A 21,519-nucleotide genomic window follows, 5' to 3' on the forward strand; every position below is an offset into this window, starting at 1 on the left:
AAAGAGATCAAGCAATAAAATTTAAAACTTGTCCCAATCCATCGTCTCTTTACAAATAGAGGAGTCCGGCTTTAATAATACGTATCATTTAATGGATCAATTTTATGTAATATTTAGCCATTGAAATAATTCATTAAATATCTATATGCAAAATTTAACAGTTAATTTTTTGAACCATTCAATAATTTATACGAAAAATAAAAAATTGGAAATAAAGTGACATAAAAATGGGTAAGGAACAAAAAAAAAGTCAATAGAAAAGGTAAAAGAAAAGGAAGAGAATCCTCAAAAGAAGCATATTAATGGAGGGTAAATAGTAATCCAACATGATTATGTTTAGGGTAACACTGACTGTGCAACCAAAGACTTTTTGTGATGCTTGTTTGAATCTTATTTATTGTATCGCAGTATCGCACTGAGTTGGGTAAGAGGTGGGGGCAAAATAGTGTTACATCTTGTCAAACATGTCAAATCCGATCGATGAGACTATTCTCTCTCTCTCTCTCTCCTTTCTTTTCTGTCCACTTCTTCTGGCTGCGATTGAATCAATCAAGCACATACACAAAGTCCTCTTTTTACAATTTTGCCAGATCTGGAGCTGGATTTGTGTACGTGGGTCACCAACACCCCAGCTGCAAATCCCTTATTCTAGTTGTGTTGTTCCCCTTTGAAATGCTCAAACATGCCATAGTAGTATCATAAGGCCTCCCATGCTTTTCGATCCAAACCTGTAACAAACGTATCTGGTTGAAGCAAATTACCTGCATGGGTAATTCCACACGTGTTTTTGCACAAACTATGGTGTCAACTTTTAAAATGAACAAAAAAAAAAAAAAAAAAAAACAAAAAAACAAAACTTATTGGCATGACCAAACATTTATATAAAATTCTACCTTAAGCACATGTAATACAACCGTAGATTGTCAGAAAGCCAATCTACGAAATAACTTAATTCATGGACAATGTCGTTGTGGTAAATATTGTAATGCCAAAAGAATCCTTACCGTATGATGTAAAGGGAAAGATCATAAGTGTCTATACCATAAAATTGAAAATTCATTTTTGCTTATTACTTTTGTTAATTAAAATTGTGAATTCGTTGTTACAAAGTTCAGTGTCTAATTCAACATCCCTTATGCCGACACACTTCTCATGCTAACAATTATGCAGGTGATTAGAAAAATGCAATTAGGCTTCGCATATTATTATAAAATTGTGATTATTATATTATAAAATTTGTTGAGAACGAACGTGATCATAAAAGTTGGGACAATATTATTTAATTAAACTGGTTAAATATTACATTTCCCTCTTACATTTCTACGAAATACTGAATTCCAAACGTAATGCTGTTTGAATAAAGGTGCTGATATTATTTCATGGAGGCGACAAAAATGAGGAGAAAAATGCCGCTCGTGAATGTGTTCGTTTCAGAATAGTATGTTTTGTTTGTTGTGTATGTTGATTTTATTGTCATTTAATGTGATATGACATATAGTTTCACCAATTATTGGAGATTCATGGGACACCAATCAAACAGGAATGCTTATTTGCAGCGCGCCATTTTGTTACCTTATATCAAGAGTAATGCTACAAAAATTAAATTTATAAACTAAATGTGAAACCTTGTCTCAAAATATGTACATTTTTTATATTAGCGGAATTACGAAAGTACTTTTACGTATTTTTTTCGTTTTAACGGAGTTTGAAATGACCATTTTTATCCCTTATCATTTACCCAATCCGGATCCCATTTTTAGATTTTCTCTAATTTCTCATCCTCTCTCTACCTGCCACGTGGCAACTTCCTATCTCCCTTTCTCTTCTTCTCTCTTCTTCCCCCACCCCGAGACACTCTCTCACTCTCAGCTCACTCTTTCTCTCTCTTGGATCCCTCTTCTCTTCCCGACGACACACACTCACCCACACCCAAACCGAGACAAACGACAGCACCACCCACCATGTTGGACCTTCCCCTTTCTCTCTCCATTGCCTCTGTGAAGCACAAACAACCCGAGAACCCAGGTCCGGCAAGCCCGTGGCTTTCGAGGTGAAATCCGACCGACTTCGGCCACCTCACGGCATGAGATAGGTATGAAACCCTCCTTCTCATCTTGCACTTCAATTTGGTACTTAGATTGTACCTTAGGGTTAGAATTTGGCGTCGATCGGAGCTATGGAAGCTCCGGTCTCTTTCTCGTCGAAAACCTACCTGAAAACAGGTCACATCCGATCCAGGTGGATCCTAGGAACCCAGGCCACGCGTAGGCCGTGCATGAGCCTGCGCGTGGGCCCGCGTGAAGAGCTGCCGGTGCCAGTGCTTAAAGCACACGGACCACCATCCACGGCAGCGCCGACTACTTTTCTTGGCTCGTGGCCTCTGAATCCGCCACCTTACGGTGGCGTATGAGAGCACGTGAGGCGGCGTGTGAGGGTACCCAAGGTCCCCCCTTATGTTTTTTGATGTCTTAAATTTGTTTATGATGTTCGTTTTTCAAAATTCAATTGTTATGATAGAGTTTTATTAAATAGACCCTTTATGTGCCTAGGCGCAATTATTAGCGACGATTTTTCCCTCCTATTTCTCACGGCTCTTCAACGACGGAGTATCTGTGAGTGGACTCATTCTAAAATGCATGTTTTAATAGTAGAAACGCATACACGAAAAACATGATTTAATGGTTACATTTTACGAAACGTTTTATGAGTAAATTAGTTTTACACTTTATGATTATCATGCTTTATTAAGAATATTTTAGAATACCATTCTTTATTGAATTTATGTTCTTTGTAGTATATATGATGGATGACTATATACTATTATGAACATGTTTTTACACTCTTTGTAGTATATATGATGGATGACTATGTACTATGAAGATGTTTGAGATATATGTACTTATGTTGGAAAGATTATATTCAATGTTTTTGTACTTATCTAGTGGTCACTGTTCTGCCTACGGGCGATGATACTTATATTGGCTTCGGCCGGGCATTGGTAGATGGCTACGGTCGGGAGATACTTATATTGGCTTCAACCGGGTGTTGGTAGATGGCTACAACCAGGAGATACTTATATTGGCTTCAGCTAGGCGTTGGTAGATGGTTATGGTCGAAAGATATTTATATTAGCTTCGGCCGAGCATTGGTAGATTGCTTTGGCCGGAAGATATTTATATATGACACCACTATTTAGCACACTATTTGATATATGTTTATTGAAAAGTTTTATGGCATGCTAGGGTTTTCGGAAACCTATTACATATTATGCTATTAGTTTCCATAAACTTTAGGGGTTAGTACGTTATTGAATAATTATATTTGTACTACTTATATATCAACTTGGTTCACTCATGTTTGTTTTGCGCCCTCTCAGGTCATAGGAATGAGGCTTATGATCCGAGCTATGAGGCATTCCCCTTCCAGTGACAGCATGCCATCCATTCTTCTTTGACATCATTGTAATAGCACATTCCGATTGTATTCTGAATTAGATGTATGCTTTGAACATGTCATGCATCATCACTATCATTATCATTGTTGACAGTTGAATATTATTATATTACATTGTGTAGTTCGCGCAAAATTTACATGCATGTTTCCCATGTTCTCAGCATATGCATTCATTAAATGGTTTGCGTCACCCTCGGGTGTCGGCTAGCACGTGACCATCCTGATGTCCCCCAGATATCGAGACCGGGGCGTCTCACTAAACGACGTGAAAGTTGGAATTGGATTATTACTTAATCGTTGATAAACATGTTTTTTTTATTAGTGACACATCATTTGATTCGCTAATTTAAATAGAAATTTAGTCTCCCTAACATTACTCTTATATCAATGATCTATAGCAACCCTTTGCCACTGGTTAATTAAAAGGAAAGGTTATCATTATAAAAAAATAAAAAAAATAAAAAATAAAAAATAAAAAATAAAAAAAAAAACTTATTTCACCAATAACAGGTATTCACGCATCTCATACTCTCAACATCTGACGCTCACAATACAACTATGAGATTATCAATAAGACTCCATTGTAACCTAACCATAGACGGTAAAAAGAGAAAAAAAAAAAAAAAAAAAAAAACTATATACGGTATGAAATTATTATTCACACGTAAAAAAGCTAGTGGTAAGTTTTGTCTCTACCCAACTCTCTGCCTTCTTCGTAAAAAAACCTATATCTAAGAATTTCACAGTCGTCGGCCCCTTGCTTCGGCTTAGGGCTGATGGCAGCCCTTCTCGTAGCCCTCCATCCTCGCGCCTCGTCTTCCCTCCCTTTTTCCTCTTGTTCTGCAGTTTATGATGTCTAATCTCCTCTTTAGTTTGGTTGAGTCTGGCCATTTTTGTTGCTTCTAAACTATGAATGGGGTTGGACATTAGGCGTTTCCGATGGCAGCTTTTCCAGGTGCTGCCAGTAATTAGTGTGTAGATCTTCTGTCGTAGTTTTCTCCCGTTGGGTTGGGCTTTACGGGGGTTTTGTGTTAGGAACAAGAACAAATATACAAAGAGTAATACTGCAAATAACTCAAAGTAATACTGCAAATAACTCAAACAATCTGGAGGAATGCCTTATTTATTGAAAGGAAAGTTTGGCTATTATATAGCTTTACAGAAGTAATGAAACCCTAAAACAGCCCACGATCCACACTACTCGGAAAGTGGTAACGTGCATGAGGAAAAAGTCTACGTAGAACAAGTCTTCCTAGATAATAGGAATTTATTCAAAAACAAAACAAACTAAGTGGTTGAGTCCTATAACAAAGAGAACAACCAGACTTATCAATCCCTCCCTTAAACTTACTGTTATCAAACAGTTAGTTTATACCAACAATTTCACAAACTCCCATCATGCTTCGAAGTCTCTGGAAAACATCCACTTTCAATGGCTTGGTCATTATGTCTGCCACCTGATCTTTGCTCCCACAATGAATCAAAGCAATCGAACCCTCTCTTGTGAGATTCCTTAAGAAATGATACCTTACATCAATATGCTTACTGCGACCATGCATCATAGGATTCTTGGACAGCTTAATGGTTGAACTGTTATCACATCTAATTAAAGTACACATGTCATTACTGTACTCAAGTTCCTTCCGCATTCTCTTCATCCATATTGCTTGACACGCACACACTGCAGCTGCTACAAATTCAGCTTCTGTAGTAGACAGTGTAACAATAGGTTGTTTTTTTTAACTCCATGTCACAGCACCCAAGCTCAGTAAGAACACATAACCACTTGTGCTCTTCCTATCCTCCACAGCTCCTGCATAGTCACTATCTGTGAAAGCAAACAGTCCACTATTTCCACCTTTCTTATAATGAATACCATAATTCATCGTCCCTTTTAAGTATCGAAACGCTCTCTTTGCAGCTTGCAGGTGAAGCTCGGTTGGTTTTGCCATAAATCTGCTTAAGAGATTGGTGACAAACATCATGTCTGGTCTTGTGGCAGTGAGATACATCAAGCTTCCCACCACTTGCTTGAAGTATGTCTCATCCACAGTAATCCCATTTTCATCCTTACCGATCTTAACACCTGGGACAATCGGACTGCTCACTTCATTACTTTCCAACATTCTAAATCTCTTTAGAACCTCCAGGGCATATTTTTTTTTATGTATGAAAATACCATCAGTTCTTTGAAGTACTTCAATGCCGAGAAAAAACCTCATGCTTCCCATATCAGTCATATCAAATTCTCTCATCATGGACTCCTTGAACTCCCACATCATATCTTTATCATTACCAGTAAAAATTAAATCATCAACGTAAATACTTACAATGATGATCTTTCCTGCTCCATTCTTCTTTGTGAACAAGGTTTGCTCACTATCACACCTCTGAAAACCCTCCTCAATAAAATGCGCCTCGATCCGACTGAACCAAGCTCGTGGAGCCTGTTTCAAACCATACAAAGCTTTGTGCAGTTTGTAGACCAAGTGCTCACTTCCTTCCTTCTCGTAACCCTTTGGTTGCTCAACGTAAACCTCTTCACTCAGCTCTCCATGAAGAAACCCTGACTTGACATCTAACTGGAAAATCCTCCAACCCTTTTGTGCTGTCAATGCAATGATCATCCTCACTGTGTCCATCCTTGCCACTGGTGCAAAGACCTCTGTGTAGTCTATGTCGTGCTTCTGGGAGTAGCCTTTGGCTACTAGACGTGCTTTGTACTTGTCAATCTCTCCATGTTCGTTGTACTTGGTCTTATAGACCCACTTGACCCCAATCCTTTTAGCTCCAGTAGGCAACTCACGTAAAGACCATGTTTTGTTCTTCTCAATTGAGCTGATCTCACTATCCATAGCTCGCCTTCATTTCTCTTCTTTCACTGCTTCTTCAAAATGGATAGGATCTTCGATTGGCACGACTTGAACCATGTGTGCCTCATCCTCACTTAGCCCTTCTCCAGTGACATAGTCACTTAAGTAAGAAGGAGGGCGTCTTATTCTTCCTTCATAAACCCTCCCTTCATCCTCACCAAGTTCATTAGGATTACAACCCTGTGTTTTTTCACTGCTCTCACTCACACTGCTTTCTTCTCTAGCCTCACTGACATTCTCATTTTCTCTCACCTTTTCTTCTCCCTCACCATTTTCTTCATTTTCTCCCCATTCCAAATCTAACATGATCTGTCCCTCATAACTCACACCCCAATCCCACTGTTTTTCTTCCTAAAAAATAGCATCCCTGCTTACAATAATTTTCTTAGCTATAGGATCAAACAATCTATATCCCTTGGACTCCTCACTAACTCCCAATAAAACGCAAGGAAAGCTTTTGTCATCTAGTTTACCTCGCTTGACATTTGGAACATGGACATGTGCTAAGCTTCCAAAGACACGGAAATGCTCAACTGAGGGTTTTACGCTGCTCCACGCCTCTCGTGGAGTAATATCTTTCACTGCCAATGTGGGACATCTATTCAGGACATAGATAGCCCAGTTCACCGCCTCTGGCCAGAATGTTTTTGGAAGCTTATTCTCAGACAGCATAGAACGAACCATATTCATGACAGTTTGGTTTTTCCTTTCAACCACTCCGTTTTGTTGCGGCGTGTAGGCAGTGGTTAACTGCCTCTTAATTCCATTTTCTTTGCAGAAGTTAGCGAATTCAGTTGAGGTGAATTCGCCCCCTCTATCTGTCCGTAGGCACTTGATACTCAGCCATTTCTCCTTTTCCACCATTTTTTTAAAAAACTGGAAGCAATGCAGTGCCTCACTCTTTGCTATCAACAAGTATACCCATGATTTACGACTAAAATCATCAATAAAGCATAAAGTATACCTTTTCCCACTATTTGATGTAGGAGAAATGGGCCCACAGATGTCTGCATGAATAAGCTTCAAGGGTTGACTTGCTCTCCACGTACCTTTTGTTGGCATGTCATTACGATGTTGTTTTCCTTGAATGCAGTCTGTGCATGTAGTATTTGAGGTTTGGAGTTGAGGGAGTCCACGAACCATCTTCTTATGTTGTAAAATTCTCAATCCTTTGTGGCTTAGGTGACCGTATCTTCGATGCCAAAGATAAGGGAGATTCTGTGAGCTTGTGTGAAGACACATTGTCGGTTGAACATCTGTAGAGACTAGCGTCTGAGCTCACAGTATAAACATCATGTTCTTACTCATCTCAGTCTGAATAATCAGACCCTTAGTCGGATGATATATTTTGCAAACTCCCTCTCGAATCAATATAGCCAACCCCCTTTCTTGAAGTTGTCCTATGCTCAAGAGATTGTTTTTAAGCTCTGGAACATAGTACACTTCATGGACAACATATGTAACTCCATTTAAAAACAGCTTGACACTCCCTTTGCCAACCACATTCAACCTACTGTTGTTTCCCAATTTGACTGAATGAACAAAACTTTCATCTAGATTTGTGAACATACCTTGACTGCCACACATATGGTTGGAACATCCTGAGTCAAGAAACCACGCATCAGTCTGTTCAGGTAACTCAACATAAGACATCAACAACATATCATCTTATTCAGTTACTTCTGCATAATTAGTCTCCCTTTCCCACTTTGGACATTCATACTGGTAGTGTCCAAGATTGTGACACTTGTAGCATTCCACAGTATCCTTGTTGAACGCTTGGCCTCCCCTTCCACGTCCTCGTCCTCTATAATTGCTTCTTCCACGCCCTCGTCCTCGATAACTGCTGATACCCTCCTCAGTTTTGGCATCAGTGGTTACCTTCAGAGCTTGCTCCACACCGCTGCTTCTGTGAAACTTCTGTTCATGTACAGTGAGCGAGCTTTGAAGTTCATCAATGGTAATTGCATCCAAGTCCCTAGATTCCTCAATCGAACAAACTATATAATTAAATTTGTCCGTGAGAGATCGCAGGATTTTTTCACAGATCGTGACATCAGTCATGGTCTCCCCATAGATTCTCATTTTGTTTGCTACGGTCATTACTCTAGCAAAGTAATTAGTGATTGTTTCACCAACCTTCATCTCAAGAGTCTCAAAGTCTCTTCGTAGGGCTTGAAGAGTTGTGTGTTTCACTCGTGCATTCCCTTCATATTTCGTCTTCATGGAATCCCAAATCTTCTTGGAGGTGTCCTTTTCCAACATTGTCTCTAGGATACTCCTATCAATTGCTTGGAAAAGATAGTTTTTGGCTTTGAGATCCTTGAGTTTCACTGCATCAAGCTCTTTCTGTCGTGCTTCTGATAGGGGTTGTGTCCCCTTTACTGGTTCTTCATAACCAGTTTCAATCAAACTCCAATACTCCTTGCTTCGAAGGAAATTTTCCATGAGCATGCTCCAATGATCATAATGACCATCGAAACGTGGAATGGACGCCTGCACATAGTTTCCTTCAAAACTCATTTTCCTCTCTTGTGTTTGGAAGTCACTCAAAAGCTGCTACTTTTCAGTTCTCAGGCCCCAGTGAGGGGCTCTGATACCAGTTTGTTAGGAACAAGAACAAATATACAACGAGTAATACTGCAAATAACTCAAAGTAATACTGCAAATAACTCAAACAATCTGGAGGAATGACTTATTTATTGAAAGGAAAGTTTGGCTATTATATAGCTTTACAGAAGTAATGAAACCTTAAAACAGCCCACGATCCACACTACTCGGAAAGTGGTAACGTGCATGAGGAAAAAGTCTACGTAGAAAAAGTCTTCCTAGATAATAGGAATTTATTCAAAAACAAAACAAACTAAGTGGTTGAGTCCTATAACAAAGAGAACAACCAGACTTATCACTTTGCCCTTGAAAACTATCATTCAACCTTTTTGGGTTCGTGGTGGAGGTAGGCTACAGCAATGCAGCGACGTGGGTGGCTTCGGCCTGGAGTCTACTAATTATGGGACCCATTTAATTTATACGTACGTTATTCTCTTTGGAGGCAGATTCTTTGCCCTCCCACTTTTCATGCCCTTCCGTGTCCTCTTATTTTATATGATCATGGTTAAGTCACGTCAACATTTTATATTATTTTTTTATAGAGATAATAAGACAAAAAGGTATTACGTGACCACACACAAAAGAGGGCATTGAAAGGCACGGGAAGTGAGGGGGAGAGAATATGCCTCCATTCTCTTTTGTCTCACTAAAAAAATTGATTATTTATTGTACATGGATTAAGCTCAATGAGTTTAGTATATTAAACTCAAAATTGGAATCACACCCATAGAACTTGAATTTTTCTGCTTAGTATATAATTTTGGTTCCTATAGAATTAGAATCAAACTCAATTTTCTACCCTAATTTGGTACTGAGGTGATTTTGAAAAAAGTGGCTATAAAAAAAAGCTAAGAGCTTTTTTATATTTGGTAAACATTCAGCTTCAGCTTTTTTTCACAGTTTTTTGTGAAAAAAAAGCCAAAAACACAAAGCTGCAAAACCCAGCTTTTTTCACATTTGTTTTACATAAAAGTTTATGAAACACTATAATACTACTTCTTTTTTATTATTCAAAAGCACTTTTACAAAAAAGTTTATCAAACATTCTGCTGCTTTATTTCACAGCTGCTTATTCTCACAATACAATAAAAATAGTTTTTTTTCAAAGCACAACAATATCAAACTAGCCCTAAGTACATGAAAATGGATTTGGATCCCATTCGGATTCAAATTGTGGGAATCCTACGGATCCTCATGTCTTAGTCATTCATCGTGTATCGTGCGGTCAGAAATCATTTCACTTTTTTTTATTTAAAATTAAACACAAATAGTACCTTATGAAAATTAACCACACAATGTATAAGGAACGACTAAGATGTGGAGATCCTTAAAACCTCTACAAAATAAATCCAGAAAGGATCCTCTTCCCAAGAAAATAGCCAAATGAAAATAAAATAATAAATTTGAAAAAATAAAAAAAACCTAAATTAAAGTTGGACCAATATTAAAAAATGCAGGGTTTCAAAACAAGTCTCCAAGTATATGGACTCACAGTTGAGAGCCACGTTTTTAACATTGCTAAATCTCGCAATTAGTACTATTTCTTTTTATTAGTAAGTGTACGGTATTATTTGATTCTCGTTGAAGGTAAATTTAAAATATACTATTATTAGCTCATTGTGAAGATTAGCTAAGCCTATGGTATCGTTTATTAAAAAAAAATAATAATAATATTGCAGAATCTCAGAGGCTCCGAATCCAAAGCCCGCTGTTTTCTCAACCATATTGCCCTTCACAATTGCCACTAACAAAAACCCTTGAAACCTCTCTCAGTCTCTCCAGTACCAACTCTAACGATCCCCTTATCTGTTGATTCTTCAACGATTCCTATTTTTCTCGGTACAAGCATCCCATACAATCCCAACAAGAAGCGCCAATCGATTATACGCAATTTGATGTATGAATTTATCCGCCTCTGATTTCGTTAAAGTTTTGTTTTTTGATGTATTATTTGTGTTAACTTTATTTGATTTTTTATGTTTTTAGGTGCCATTGGTGATTTTTATGGCCTATTCCGATGTCCTGAAATTGTTGGTGGCGGCAGGAATTTGGTGTGCTGCGTACATGGCGGTAGCAGTTCTTGCCTTTTGTCAAATCTTTTGCTACGTCTGCGGCTGCTCAGTTTGAGAATTTAGCGGCGGAACTGAGATTTCTGGCCCAGGAGCCACTGCAATGGTGATTCTCAATTCACTGCTTGTTTCTACAGTGCAGTATTTTTTGTTTTCTATATCAAATAGTTAATATTTGCCCAAAATCTGGTTTTTCAGTCTGGTAATTGTTGCCGGAGAGCCCTTAAGCTGCTAAGAATCTCATGTCCGTATTCTTTTCGATCTAATTCGATAGGTTTTCCATGCCACGGGATTCTCTGTGTTAGTTTAGTCGGATAAGTGTTTTGACCTTTCATTATGATTTGGTTGACGATAGTGTGATTTCAGTTTCAGGTTGTTAGATGAATGTGTGTAGGAGATTCTGGGGTCAGATGTGAGGTGTGGGAGTTGGAAAGCAGGGGACTTTTAGTCGTGACTGACTGACGGAAACAAGAGGATGTGGGGAGCTTTATTTGAACTACATTATGCTGTCGTTGTGTCTTGCTGAAGGCTTATCAGTTTGCAATCCCTATGATTTGTATCAGTGAAGGACTGAGTGAGTGAACTGTCAAGGTCGGGATAATTTTGTTTCGATATCAGGCAGTCCTTTGAGGCATTAGACTTCTAAGCCTAATGCGTGTGTCTAGTATGATGCGACTGCATTAACCTTGATACTAGGCCGTCTATGAGTTCATATAGCCCCCATCCGTAGTGCTTTAACATTCATGTCAGGATAATTTTGTATTGATACCAGGCAGTCCTGTGAGGCATTAGACTTATATGAAGCCAGAAATTTTAAGTTTTCTTCGTTTCGGGCCTTTGACAGTAGATGATGGATAAGTACTGCAGAAAATGAACAAGCGGTATAGGAGTTAAATAGGTCGAACGGTTAGTAAGCAACAAAAGATGTACCTCAACCATTTTGTATTTGTCATCCAGCCACCTTTAGTTATTGCTTTTATTTTTCAAAACAGAGAAAATACTGTGCAGGTTCAGGGGAAAGCTGTATACTTGTATTCATTCTTATATACGGTGATAGATGTCTGCTCTCCGGAGTTTCTAGAAATCTTTGAAGAATCATTGATTGTTCTATTTCTTAATGTTAGCAATGTATACTGGTCAAACAGTGATTCTTTTGTTGCCGAAAGAGTCTGATTAGGAAAGTTGATTTTTCTTGTTTTGCTTTTGAAGTCATTTTGTGCTGTGAGAAAATAGTATGGATTTGGAGGTGTTATCACAGATGATTAACTTTGACGTGTTCACTTCTGCAGTGTACAGTTCGTTTTTGGTTCAAATTTGATAACTACCTACAATGTGGAGAATGTCAGACATGACAGTTAGGGACTTGGATCCATAGGATGGCGGCTAGGCCTTCAAATGTTGATTTACTTGAGACGTTACAGCTGCAGGAACTGTGTTTGTGTGAGAATGTACAAATTTGTCACAATATACTGCAAAACCAATTGTGAATAACGAGAGTTATAATGAAAATGAGCTCCGAGTATTGGTGAAGCAAGTTAGTTTACTTTTTACTGGATTCGTAATGGTTTTGTTGTCATTGATGAAATGTTTGCGCGATTTGAAGGGTGCAATGGCAATTGATTTCATCTATTTTTATTGTCTTTCATTCCAATGGATATGAGACCTTGTGCTTCTCCCTTGTTTGTCATCCCTATTTCTACTGCTTGGGTTCACCGATGATCTCAGCTCATTGTCACTGTCACCACACCGATGATATCCAGCGGATTCCATATCTCTCTATCACCGGAGGCCGCTGCAATACAACCACTATTTAGCCGTTTGTCACATCCACTGCTATCATACTTGAGCCAACTTACCCACAATCTCGATATAACAGTAAGGATTCCCAGCACATGAGGAAGATAAGTACTTAGAAAAGTAAGTGTTTGTTGAGAGATGAGTATGAAACTCTGAAGAATTTGTATAATTCTTGTCGTACAACTTACAAGAACATGATGTATACGTTTGTTTGTCACACGAACTACAGCCGAACTATGCTTCGGCTTAGGGCTGATGGCAGCCCTTCTCCCTCCCTCCTAGCCTACCCTCTTTCTCCCTTATGTTCTCCTCCTACCCCTTTATCCCCTCTGTTTCTGCACTCCTTTCTCACATTTCCGGTAGCCCTCCATCCTCACACGTCTCTTCCCTCCCCCTCTCCTCTTTTTCTGCAGTTTATGATGTCTAATCTCCTCTTTAGTTTGGTTGAGTCTGGCCATTTTTGTTCGTAACGAAAATGGACGAATTTTGTTGCTTCTAAACTATGAAGGGAGTTGGACATGAGGCGTTTCCAACAGCGGCTTTCCTGGGTGCTCGCAGTAGTTAGTGTGTAGATCTTCTGTCGTAGTTTTCTCCCGTTGGGTTGGGCTTTACGGGGGCTTTGCCCTTGAAAACTATCTTTCAACCTTTTTGGGCTCGTGGTGGAGGAGAGATTTTTTAGTACAATCAGCACATAAGGTAGTATACCACGTGTCACTATATAAATAGTGTGATATGTTTGTTAAAAAGTTAATAACTAAAAAGTAAAATCTCTCACCACTTACATAAAAACACGTTGTATACCACCAGTATTCCCGTCACAATAAAAAATTTCTCATGGTGGGGCAAGCTACAACAATGTAGCGACGTGGGTGGCTTTGGCATGGAATCTAATAATTATGGGACCCATTTAATTTATACTCTACTATAGGTTATTCTCTTTTGTCTCACTACAAAAATTGATTACCTGGCATGTTTACCAAAGGGGAATGAAATGATAGGAACAGAATTGCACACATCCCCATTCATTCAAGTGTTTACCAAAACTTCAGGAATCAAAAAACTAGTGGGACTCGCGTAAAATTAAGAATTCAATTCCTGAAAAGGCTGGAGTGGGATTCTTGGGTGAGAGGAGGGATTTGGATTTTTGGAAATTATGTTAATCAGGAATCCAAGTTTTGTACCGGTAATACCCTCAAGCTTCAAAGTGATATTGGGATGGGGGGAGGGGGAGAACGTACCAGGGGATATTGTTTGCAGCCCTTGCAGGTTGTACTGATCTACTTCGCATAGTAAGAGGAGCAGAACGTGGTTGGCGATGAGGAGAGTCTTGTGGGTGAGGGGGGTGAGTTGAGGCGGTGGAAGGTGAGAGAGAAGAGGATGGGGGAGGAGAGACGGTGGTAGTGGTGGGTATCCTGCAGCTGTTGATAAAGACTTGGGAGAGGGGAAGAGAGAGAAGAGGATACAAATTAGGGTGATTAAGAATCTTCTCAAATATGTGGAAGCAAATAAAAAAAATTATTTCATATTAAATTTGTGCTGAAAAAAAAATCTCTCTAAAAAATAAAAAAAATGAAAGAGTAAAAGTTTTACTAAAAATAATTAGAAAATAAAATAGATTAGTTAAGCAAGGGTACTTTAGTAATTATATTAGATTTTATTCCGATTCATATGAATTAGTAAACAGTTTATATAGATCAATGTCATTTCTACTCCGATTCCAGACTTTTGGTAAACAACTTCAACAGGAATCTAATTCTGATTCCAGCTCATTCCAATTCCCTCTCAATTCAATTCCTCCTAAATTCAATTCCCCTCAATCTGATTACGGATTAGTAAACGCACCCTTATTGTACATGGATTAAGCTCAACGAGTTTAATATATTAAATTAAAAAATTAGAAGGCTTTTTATATTAGCATCCCACAAAATGTTGAATGCACCCCACATTAAAATTTAATATTAAATGACTTATTTACCCTACTATGTAATGGCAATTTTTAACACACCCCAAACCTCCTAAGGACCTCACCAAGCTTCCTACAAGCTTGAAATTCCCAAAAACATAAGAATTTACATGTACATGAACAGTGACAAAAATCAGGTATCCCGAGTTCGACGTGAAAACGAAGGTATCCTTACCTGAAATGGGTATGGTTGAACTTCTACGGACCTCACGAGCATGGATATGTACTTTGTTCCTTCGATCTGTGAAGATTTCAAGGGTTTTGGAGTATGTCCGTACAAATGGAAGTGAAATGGGTAAGGGAAAGGGCACGGGACAGGTGCAGGAACATGGAAAGGGTGAAGGAAATGTGTGGGGGAAAGTGTGGTGCAAAACCAGCCACACCAAGCTCAAAAACAAACAACACAACGAAAATTCACACTAGGGGCAAAATTATCTTTTCACGCGTACGTTTTAAAATTTTCGGAACTGGCTGTCACAATTTTGACCTTATTAGGTTAAAAAAAACAAAAAACTATGTACACCCCAAATCACTTTTAATGTATTATTTATTTTCTTCAACTATCAAAACCCCTCCGACCCTCCTTTGTTGAACAAAACCCTAACCAATGAAACTACAAACATGTTGATTGAGAAAAATTATTTTTGACGAATGACACACGAAATCGATGTTTCGGAAGCTTCACATGAGGTAAGACTTCATATTTTTTATTGTTTTAGTGATTTTGACGACATCGATAATTATTTAATCTTGCCTTTGATGCGTTTTTCAAAAGTTTATATATTCGTATTCATCTTTTAGGGATCATAGAGATTACATGAAGAATTAAACACTAAAATTACCACCAAATATTAAAACCAGACAACATGGGTTTTAAAGGTGGAATTGAAAACAACTCACATATGCTTTAAATCCCAAGCGACATATTTTGTCAAAATTCCAATCGGCATTTTTTGTCCAAATTAAAAGCTTTATAAGATTTGAGAAATGTAACGACCTGTCCCCAAAAATTATGATTTTTATAATTTTTAAATGTAAATTTACAAAAATGCCCTTCGAGGCAAAGTGTTGACTCTTATTGACTGTCGTGTCGTGTCATGTAAGACTTGTTTTCTTGGTGTATTCTCGTAGTACTCATCGCTATGAACGCGTGGATGCAAACAAAATGTAATTTGGAGTGATAATGAAAATTCTACGAACCTTTAAACGTCAAGGATATTTTGGTAAATTGATAATTAATAGAACATGTGGTATTTTGTCGGACCGTTGGATGAGTGCCACGTGGGGCCACCCCCACTTTTCTGGAACACTCACTTTCTTTTTCTTCTTTCTTCCGTAGCTGTTCTCTCAACTCTCTTAACTCTCTCTCTCTGGGGTCTTCCTTTCTCCCGTGAAACAAACCATCATCATCACCAAATCTTTCGGCTTGTTGAACATCAAAACCACCATTATCTGCATGTCTTCACCACCATAAACCCAGTTTTGAGTTTTGTTTCATTGAAATTGAACCCGAAACACGAGTTCGAAGAACAAAGTTTTGGGCCATTACTTCTAGGCATGATTCAGATAATTTCCAGCCATATTTTGAACTCTAAACAGGTATAAATCGATTCCTCTCATTGATTAGATAAATTTTCATGTTTGGATCGTTTAATTTGGTGAAGAAATGAGAAAGTTATAACGATTTAAAGTTTGCCCAGTTTCCAGCGACCTCCGCCAATTTCGAGTCATTTTCCGGTCAAATCACGGTGAGATATCCATTTTACAAGATATCAATCTCTTCTTCTCGAGAACTATGATTTTCGTTTTTGAATCACTTGATTTCGTTGAGCATTGACAAAGTTATGGACGTTGAAAGGTTGCCCAGAAATTTTGACGAATTTCCCTGTTTTCCCGCGGACAGCCGTATTTCAGGCCATTTTCTGGCCATCTCCGGCGACCATTTGGACTCCAAGCAGGCAAAAAAAATTTCTATACTTCTCTAGCTTCAATTTGGTATATTGTGATCGAATTTGGTTGAGAAACAAGTGAGATATGGAGTTCTAAAGATTGCCCAGGATAGCTGCAAAATTTGTAGAATCCGGTGAAGTTCCATTAAGGTCCGCCACTTGATTAGAATAGTAATCGAGTATCCGACCATTGGATCATCACCAAACTTTAATATGTTATAATACATAATATTTGAGTACCATAGGAACTTACGGATCGCGAATCCGACGTATGGATCTTTCCGAATTAGACTTGTAAATTCATAAAATAAAACGTTGACCGCCACTTGAATTTGCAATTGGCGGAGATCCAACCGTTGGATCGTAATGAAATTTTAGTATGTTATTCTAGAAGCATAATGTGGATATTTAGATGTTATGGATCATAAATCTGAGGAGCGGATCTTCCGGATTGAGTTACGTAGGGTTGTGGACCCTACCGTCGACCATTGACCGACGGTTGACTTTTGGTCAATGGGTCTCAAATCATTCTAGAACGTCCTTGGGGATTTGTTTTATGTAAGTTACGTGTTCTATTGATGAGGATTCTGAGATGTGGTTTAATAATTGTTCTAGGCGCCGATTGTTCATGACGTCTTGATGTTTGTGCTAGGGAGTTGTAGCGCGGACTCCAGGTGAGTGGGCATTTGGTTTTCTATATATACGTATATATGTTTTACATTTTCCCAGAAACTATTTTAAATAAGCGTATATTTTTAAATGCCATGTCATGCTTGCATTTCATTTTATTATATGCACTGGTATGTATATGCATACTATTGTATGACGCTGCGGAGGCCAGGTAAGTTTCAGGTGAGTATTGTATGATGTTGGTGGTTGCATTGGTTATGGTTATACATAGAGACATGTATAGCTCATTATCCTGCACCCCAGTGTTAGTGCTCTCACCCGTGGCCAGGGTACAGTCATTCAAGTGTTGTTCACCTCTCGCACCGCACACTCACATTGGATCCAAGTTTGGTGCACAACCCTGTCGTACAGACCACATTAGGTGGTTCCAACTCGTAGGTGACTCGCGATTATTCGCACAGCCTTCACGTGATCGTAGCACTTGACCGTACTTGTTTACACCCAGCCCTGTCTTACAGACCATAATAGGTGGTTCCAACTCGTGTGCAGGCATATTTGATGAGCTATAGGTTTAGCCGTATAGGTCACGTTAGGTGACTCTGGCTGACATATCATTTTATATTGATTCACAGCACCTTGCTTACATATTTTTTATTGAGATACTTGACATGGCACATACTTTGGTTTTCATTGCTCTCAAGCTTGATTTCTTTATACGTATGTATTATTATTTTCTTGTAAATTATACGGGTTTTACGATGAGGGGTTATTATTTTTGGAAAGAGAAATGGTTTCAAAAAGTTTTGTTTTTACCCACTCACGTTTTCTGTTTTTCGCCCCTCCAGGTTTTAGCTGCTGAAAATTCATTTCGACGATGATTCTTGGCAAATCTCAGTATAGGTGGCTACCTCTGAGGGTATGATCCTTACCCACACTACTGTACTTTACTTATGCTCTGATGTCGTGTGTGAAATGGGTTCATTCCCGCTCACAGCGCACTCTTGTCTTTGGGCACTTTTAGGTTTAAATTTATTCCATTTTCCACATCACTATACTTTATGGCTTCGTCACCTTCCAGGTGTCGGCCAGCACAGCTCGATTAGGAGTCTTAGTGGATATTACGGGTCAGGGTATGTTAAGAAATGTGAGGTGTATAGAAAATATGAGGTGCATGTAGAAAATGTAAGGTGTATATTAAGAATGTGGGGTGTGAGGGTATTATGTGGAAGTATGTGGGGGTATATTAAGATAATTTTTAATTGAAAAAGTAAATTTGAGATGTATTAAATATGTAGGGTTTATTTAACAATTTGTAGGATGTTAAAGCCAAATTAGAATCATACTAATAGAACTTAAATTTTTTTGCCCATTGTATAATTTTGGTTCCTATAGAATTAGAATCAAACTCAATTTTTCGTGGAATGTCTAAGTACATGAACATAGCCTAGGGAATATAAAATAATAAATTTGAAAAAAATAAATAAATAAAAGTTGGACCAATATTAAAAAATGCAGGGTTTCAAAACTAGGCTCCAAGTATATGGGCCTACAGTTGAAAGCCACATTTTTAACATTGTGGAATCTTATAATCTAATACTACGGTTTAGTGGTATTTCTCTTCATTTGTAAGCGTCAGATCTTATTTAATTTTCGCCAAAGATAAATTTAAACTATATTATTGTTGAGGCATTGTGAGGCTTAACTCAACCCCACCGTATCATTTGTTAAAAAAAAAATAATAATAAAAATTAAAAACATTTCGTAATCTGGGAGGCTCCGAATCCAAAGCCCGCTCTTTTCTCAACCATATTACCCGATTTCAAAATTGCCACTAGTAAAACCCTTGAAACCTCTCTCAGTCTCTCAATTACCAACTCTATTGATACCTTTTTTGTTGATTCTTCAACGATTCCGATTTTTCTCGGTACAAGCATCCCATAAAATCCTAACAAGAAGCGCCAATCGATTCTACGCAGTTTGATGTATGAATTTATGATATCCGCCTCTGATTTCGTTAAAGTTTTGTTTTTTGATGTATTATTTGTGTCATTTTTATGGTTTTAGGTGCCATTGATGATTTTTATGGCCTACTCCGATGTCCCGAAATTGTTGGTGGCGGCGGGAATTTGGTGTGCTGCGTACATGGCGGTAGCAGTTCTTGCCTTTTGTCAAATATTTTGCTACGCATGCGGCTGCTCCTGCTCCCATTGAGAATTTGGCGGTGGAGCCGACAGTTCTGGCCCAGGAGCCACTGCAATGGTGATTCTCAATTCACTGCTTGTTTCTGCAATGCAGTAACTTTTTTTTCTATATCAAATAGTTAATACTAGAGTGACTGTCATATACCTGATTATTATTCATTGGAACAAGGTGCTGGTATATCTCTTCGTTAAAAAATAAATCGCCCTTGCAGATTTTGCACAAAATGTACACCCCTTACTATTTTGCTAGCAAATTCCTCCATAAAACTTTGATTGAGGCACTGTCTTTTCTGTTGGAAAGTGTACTCAAAGACCTTTCCAATGAAATATGTAACCTTTTAGGTGACTCGGACAGAGAGAACTGAAATGTGAAGAAGTGTAGAAGCAACAAGACGAATTTACTTTTTTTCCTTTAAACCCGCGGCGGAAAACCTGCTCTAATTTCACTTGACGTAGAAAAGATCAAGGGTCTTGAAGAGACAGGGGTAGTAACTTGAGAATCACTCAACCAGAGCAACGGATTCGCTCGACGTTGTTAATCGTGGATTCCTCAACACAACCAAACCAAATGCTTGTTTAGGAAGGAGAAATCACTTTCTTCTTAGAATAACTTTTAATTCACTTCTTAATCTTACACATGGAACCCTTTAAATAGGAGGCCACCTTACCTTCATAGGATAAATAACTTAACACCCCATATCTATTCGACATATTTGTGATCCACTATTTGGAATCTTTTCAGCAGAACAAGAAGATTAGAGTCCGAGTGCACAGAATTTTGATTGAAGCTCTTTGTTTGGATGCAGCAATCCAATTACAACCAAATCAGGTATCTTTAATCCAATTTTACTTCTTCTATGGAAACAATTGTTAAGTTGAATGTGGTGGTTGATTTAAAGGAAATTTTTTTCTTAATTGCTTGCAGTGGTGTTAGGGATTTGCTGCATATTTGTGTATTTCAATGTATTTGTTATGGTTATGGTTCCTCTATGTTTCGTAATGGGCCTTGGCATTAAGTTTTGAGATTTTACCTTTGGGAATTTTTCAGGTTCTAATGGGCACGGCTGCCCCTAACAATGCTCTGACGATTTTAGACACGGAACAGCTTGATTAATCCTCAGTTCAAAACGTTAGGAATAGAAGCAGAGGTTAAACTTAAACAGCTTTGTTAGGTAGTCAATGTAGCCTAATATTTGCACTCTTCTTCACTTAATTATATTGTGAATACAGCTTTGTAATTACACGTAAATCCTGTTTTGGTCCATAAGTAAAGGTCCCAACTTGGCTGTTTCTTATTTTCTTTTAAAGTTGATTTTATTTTATTTGCCGTTAATTATCTTCCTCTATGTTTGTTTCTATTGAGTTATTTACCAAAATTCTTTGTTAATATGATGTGCTCTGCCAGTTTATCAATTTGATAATATTCCATGGGAACTTTAACGAAAAGATCCATGTATTGTTTACTTTAACGAAAAACCACATTTTTACACTAAAAAATCAATCCTGGTATTATTCACTTTACCCTTTATTTTGTCCTTATTGTTAAAACTCAGAGTTTTCAAACCATTTTCATTAGTTTTTCTATATTTCATTACCTAATGTAGTACTCCCGAACTCTGTTCAGGTTCCTTTTTAGGTTTCCTTTTGAGGTGCTCTGTTCAGGTTCCTTATTTTGTGTATGCTCGTACCTGACATTTGTAAGCTTTTGATTAGTGATGAGAGTTGACATATTTTCTGCGTGTTTATAAACTTATGACATACAATCAGTTTGTTTTGAGTTGGGTTGAAATGATACTGATGGAGCTGTTATGAAGCTCATTTGTTTATAGTTAGGTTGAAAATCACGTTATAGATTCTTTTATTTTGTTGATTCGATTTGTAACAGAGGACCCAAAGAGAAAAAGGAATGAATCTCAAGAGTGGAATAGCAGTGAAGATTGGGAGTACGTTTGTGAAATAGGAGCAGTTATATGC

At 38.1% G+C, this 21,519-nt stretch overlaps 1 protein-coding gene and 2 long non-coding RNA genes across 3 annotated transcripts; 2 read left to right on the forward strand and 1 right to left on the reverse strand.

Annotated features, from left to right (window-relative positions):
• The first annotated feature begins 2,098 nt into the window (after positions 1 to 2,098).
• LOC137723261 (uncharacterized) lies at positions 2,099 to 3,574 on the forward strand. The gene is made up of 3 exons (XR_011066884.2): positions 2,099 to 2,443; positions 2,550 to 2,612; positions 3,377 to 3,574. It is a non-coding gene; the product is annotated as an uncharacterized LOC137723261 (long non-coding RNA).
• Positions 3,575 to 7,994: 4,420 nt separating this feature from the next.
• On the reverse strand, positions 7,995 to 8,849 carry LOC148696622 (uncharacterized). The gene has a single exon (XM_088693322.1). The coding sequence runs from the start codon at positions 8,847 to 8,849 to the stop codon at positions 7,995 to 7,997; it is 855 nt and encodes a 284-aa protein (XP_088549448.1).
• A 1,734-nt stretch (positions 8,850 to 10,583) lies between these two features.
• Positions 10,584 to 12,535, forward strand: LOC137723720 (uncharacterized). The gene is made up of 3 exons (XR_011066955.2): positions 10,584 to 10,833; positions 10,923 to 11,111; positions 12,295 to 12,535. It is a non-coding gene; the product is annotated as an uncharacterized LOC137723720 (long non-coding RNA).
• Positions 12,536 to 21,519: the final 8,984 nt, after the last annotated feature.

The sequence above is a fragment of the Pyrus communis genome, chromosome 5, assembly GCF_041283825.1.
Source record: "Pyrus communis isolate YQ-2024b chromosome 5, ASM4128382v1, whole genome shotgun sequence".
Lineage (NCBI taxonomy): Eukaryota > Viridiplantae > Streptophyta > Magnoliopsida > Rosales > Rosaceae > Pyrus > Pyrus communis.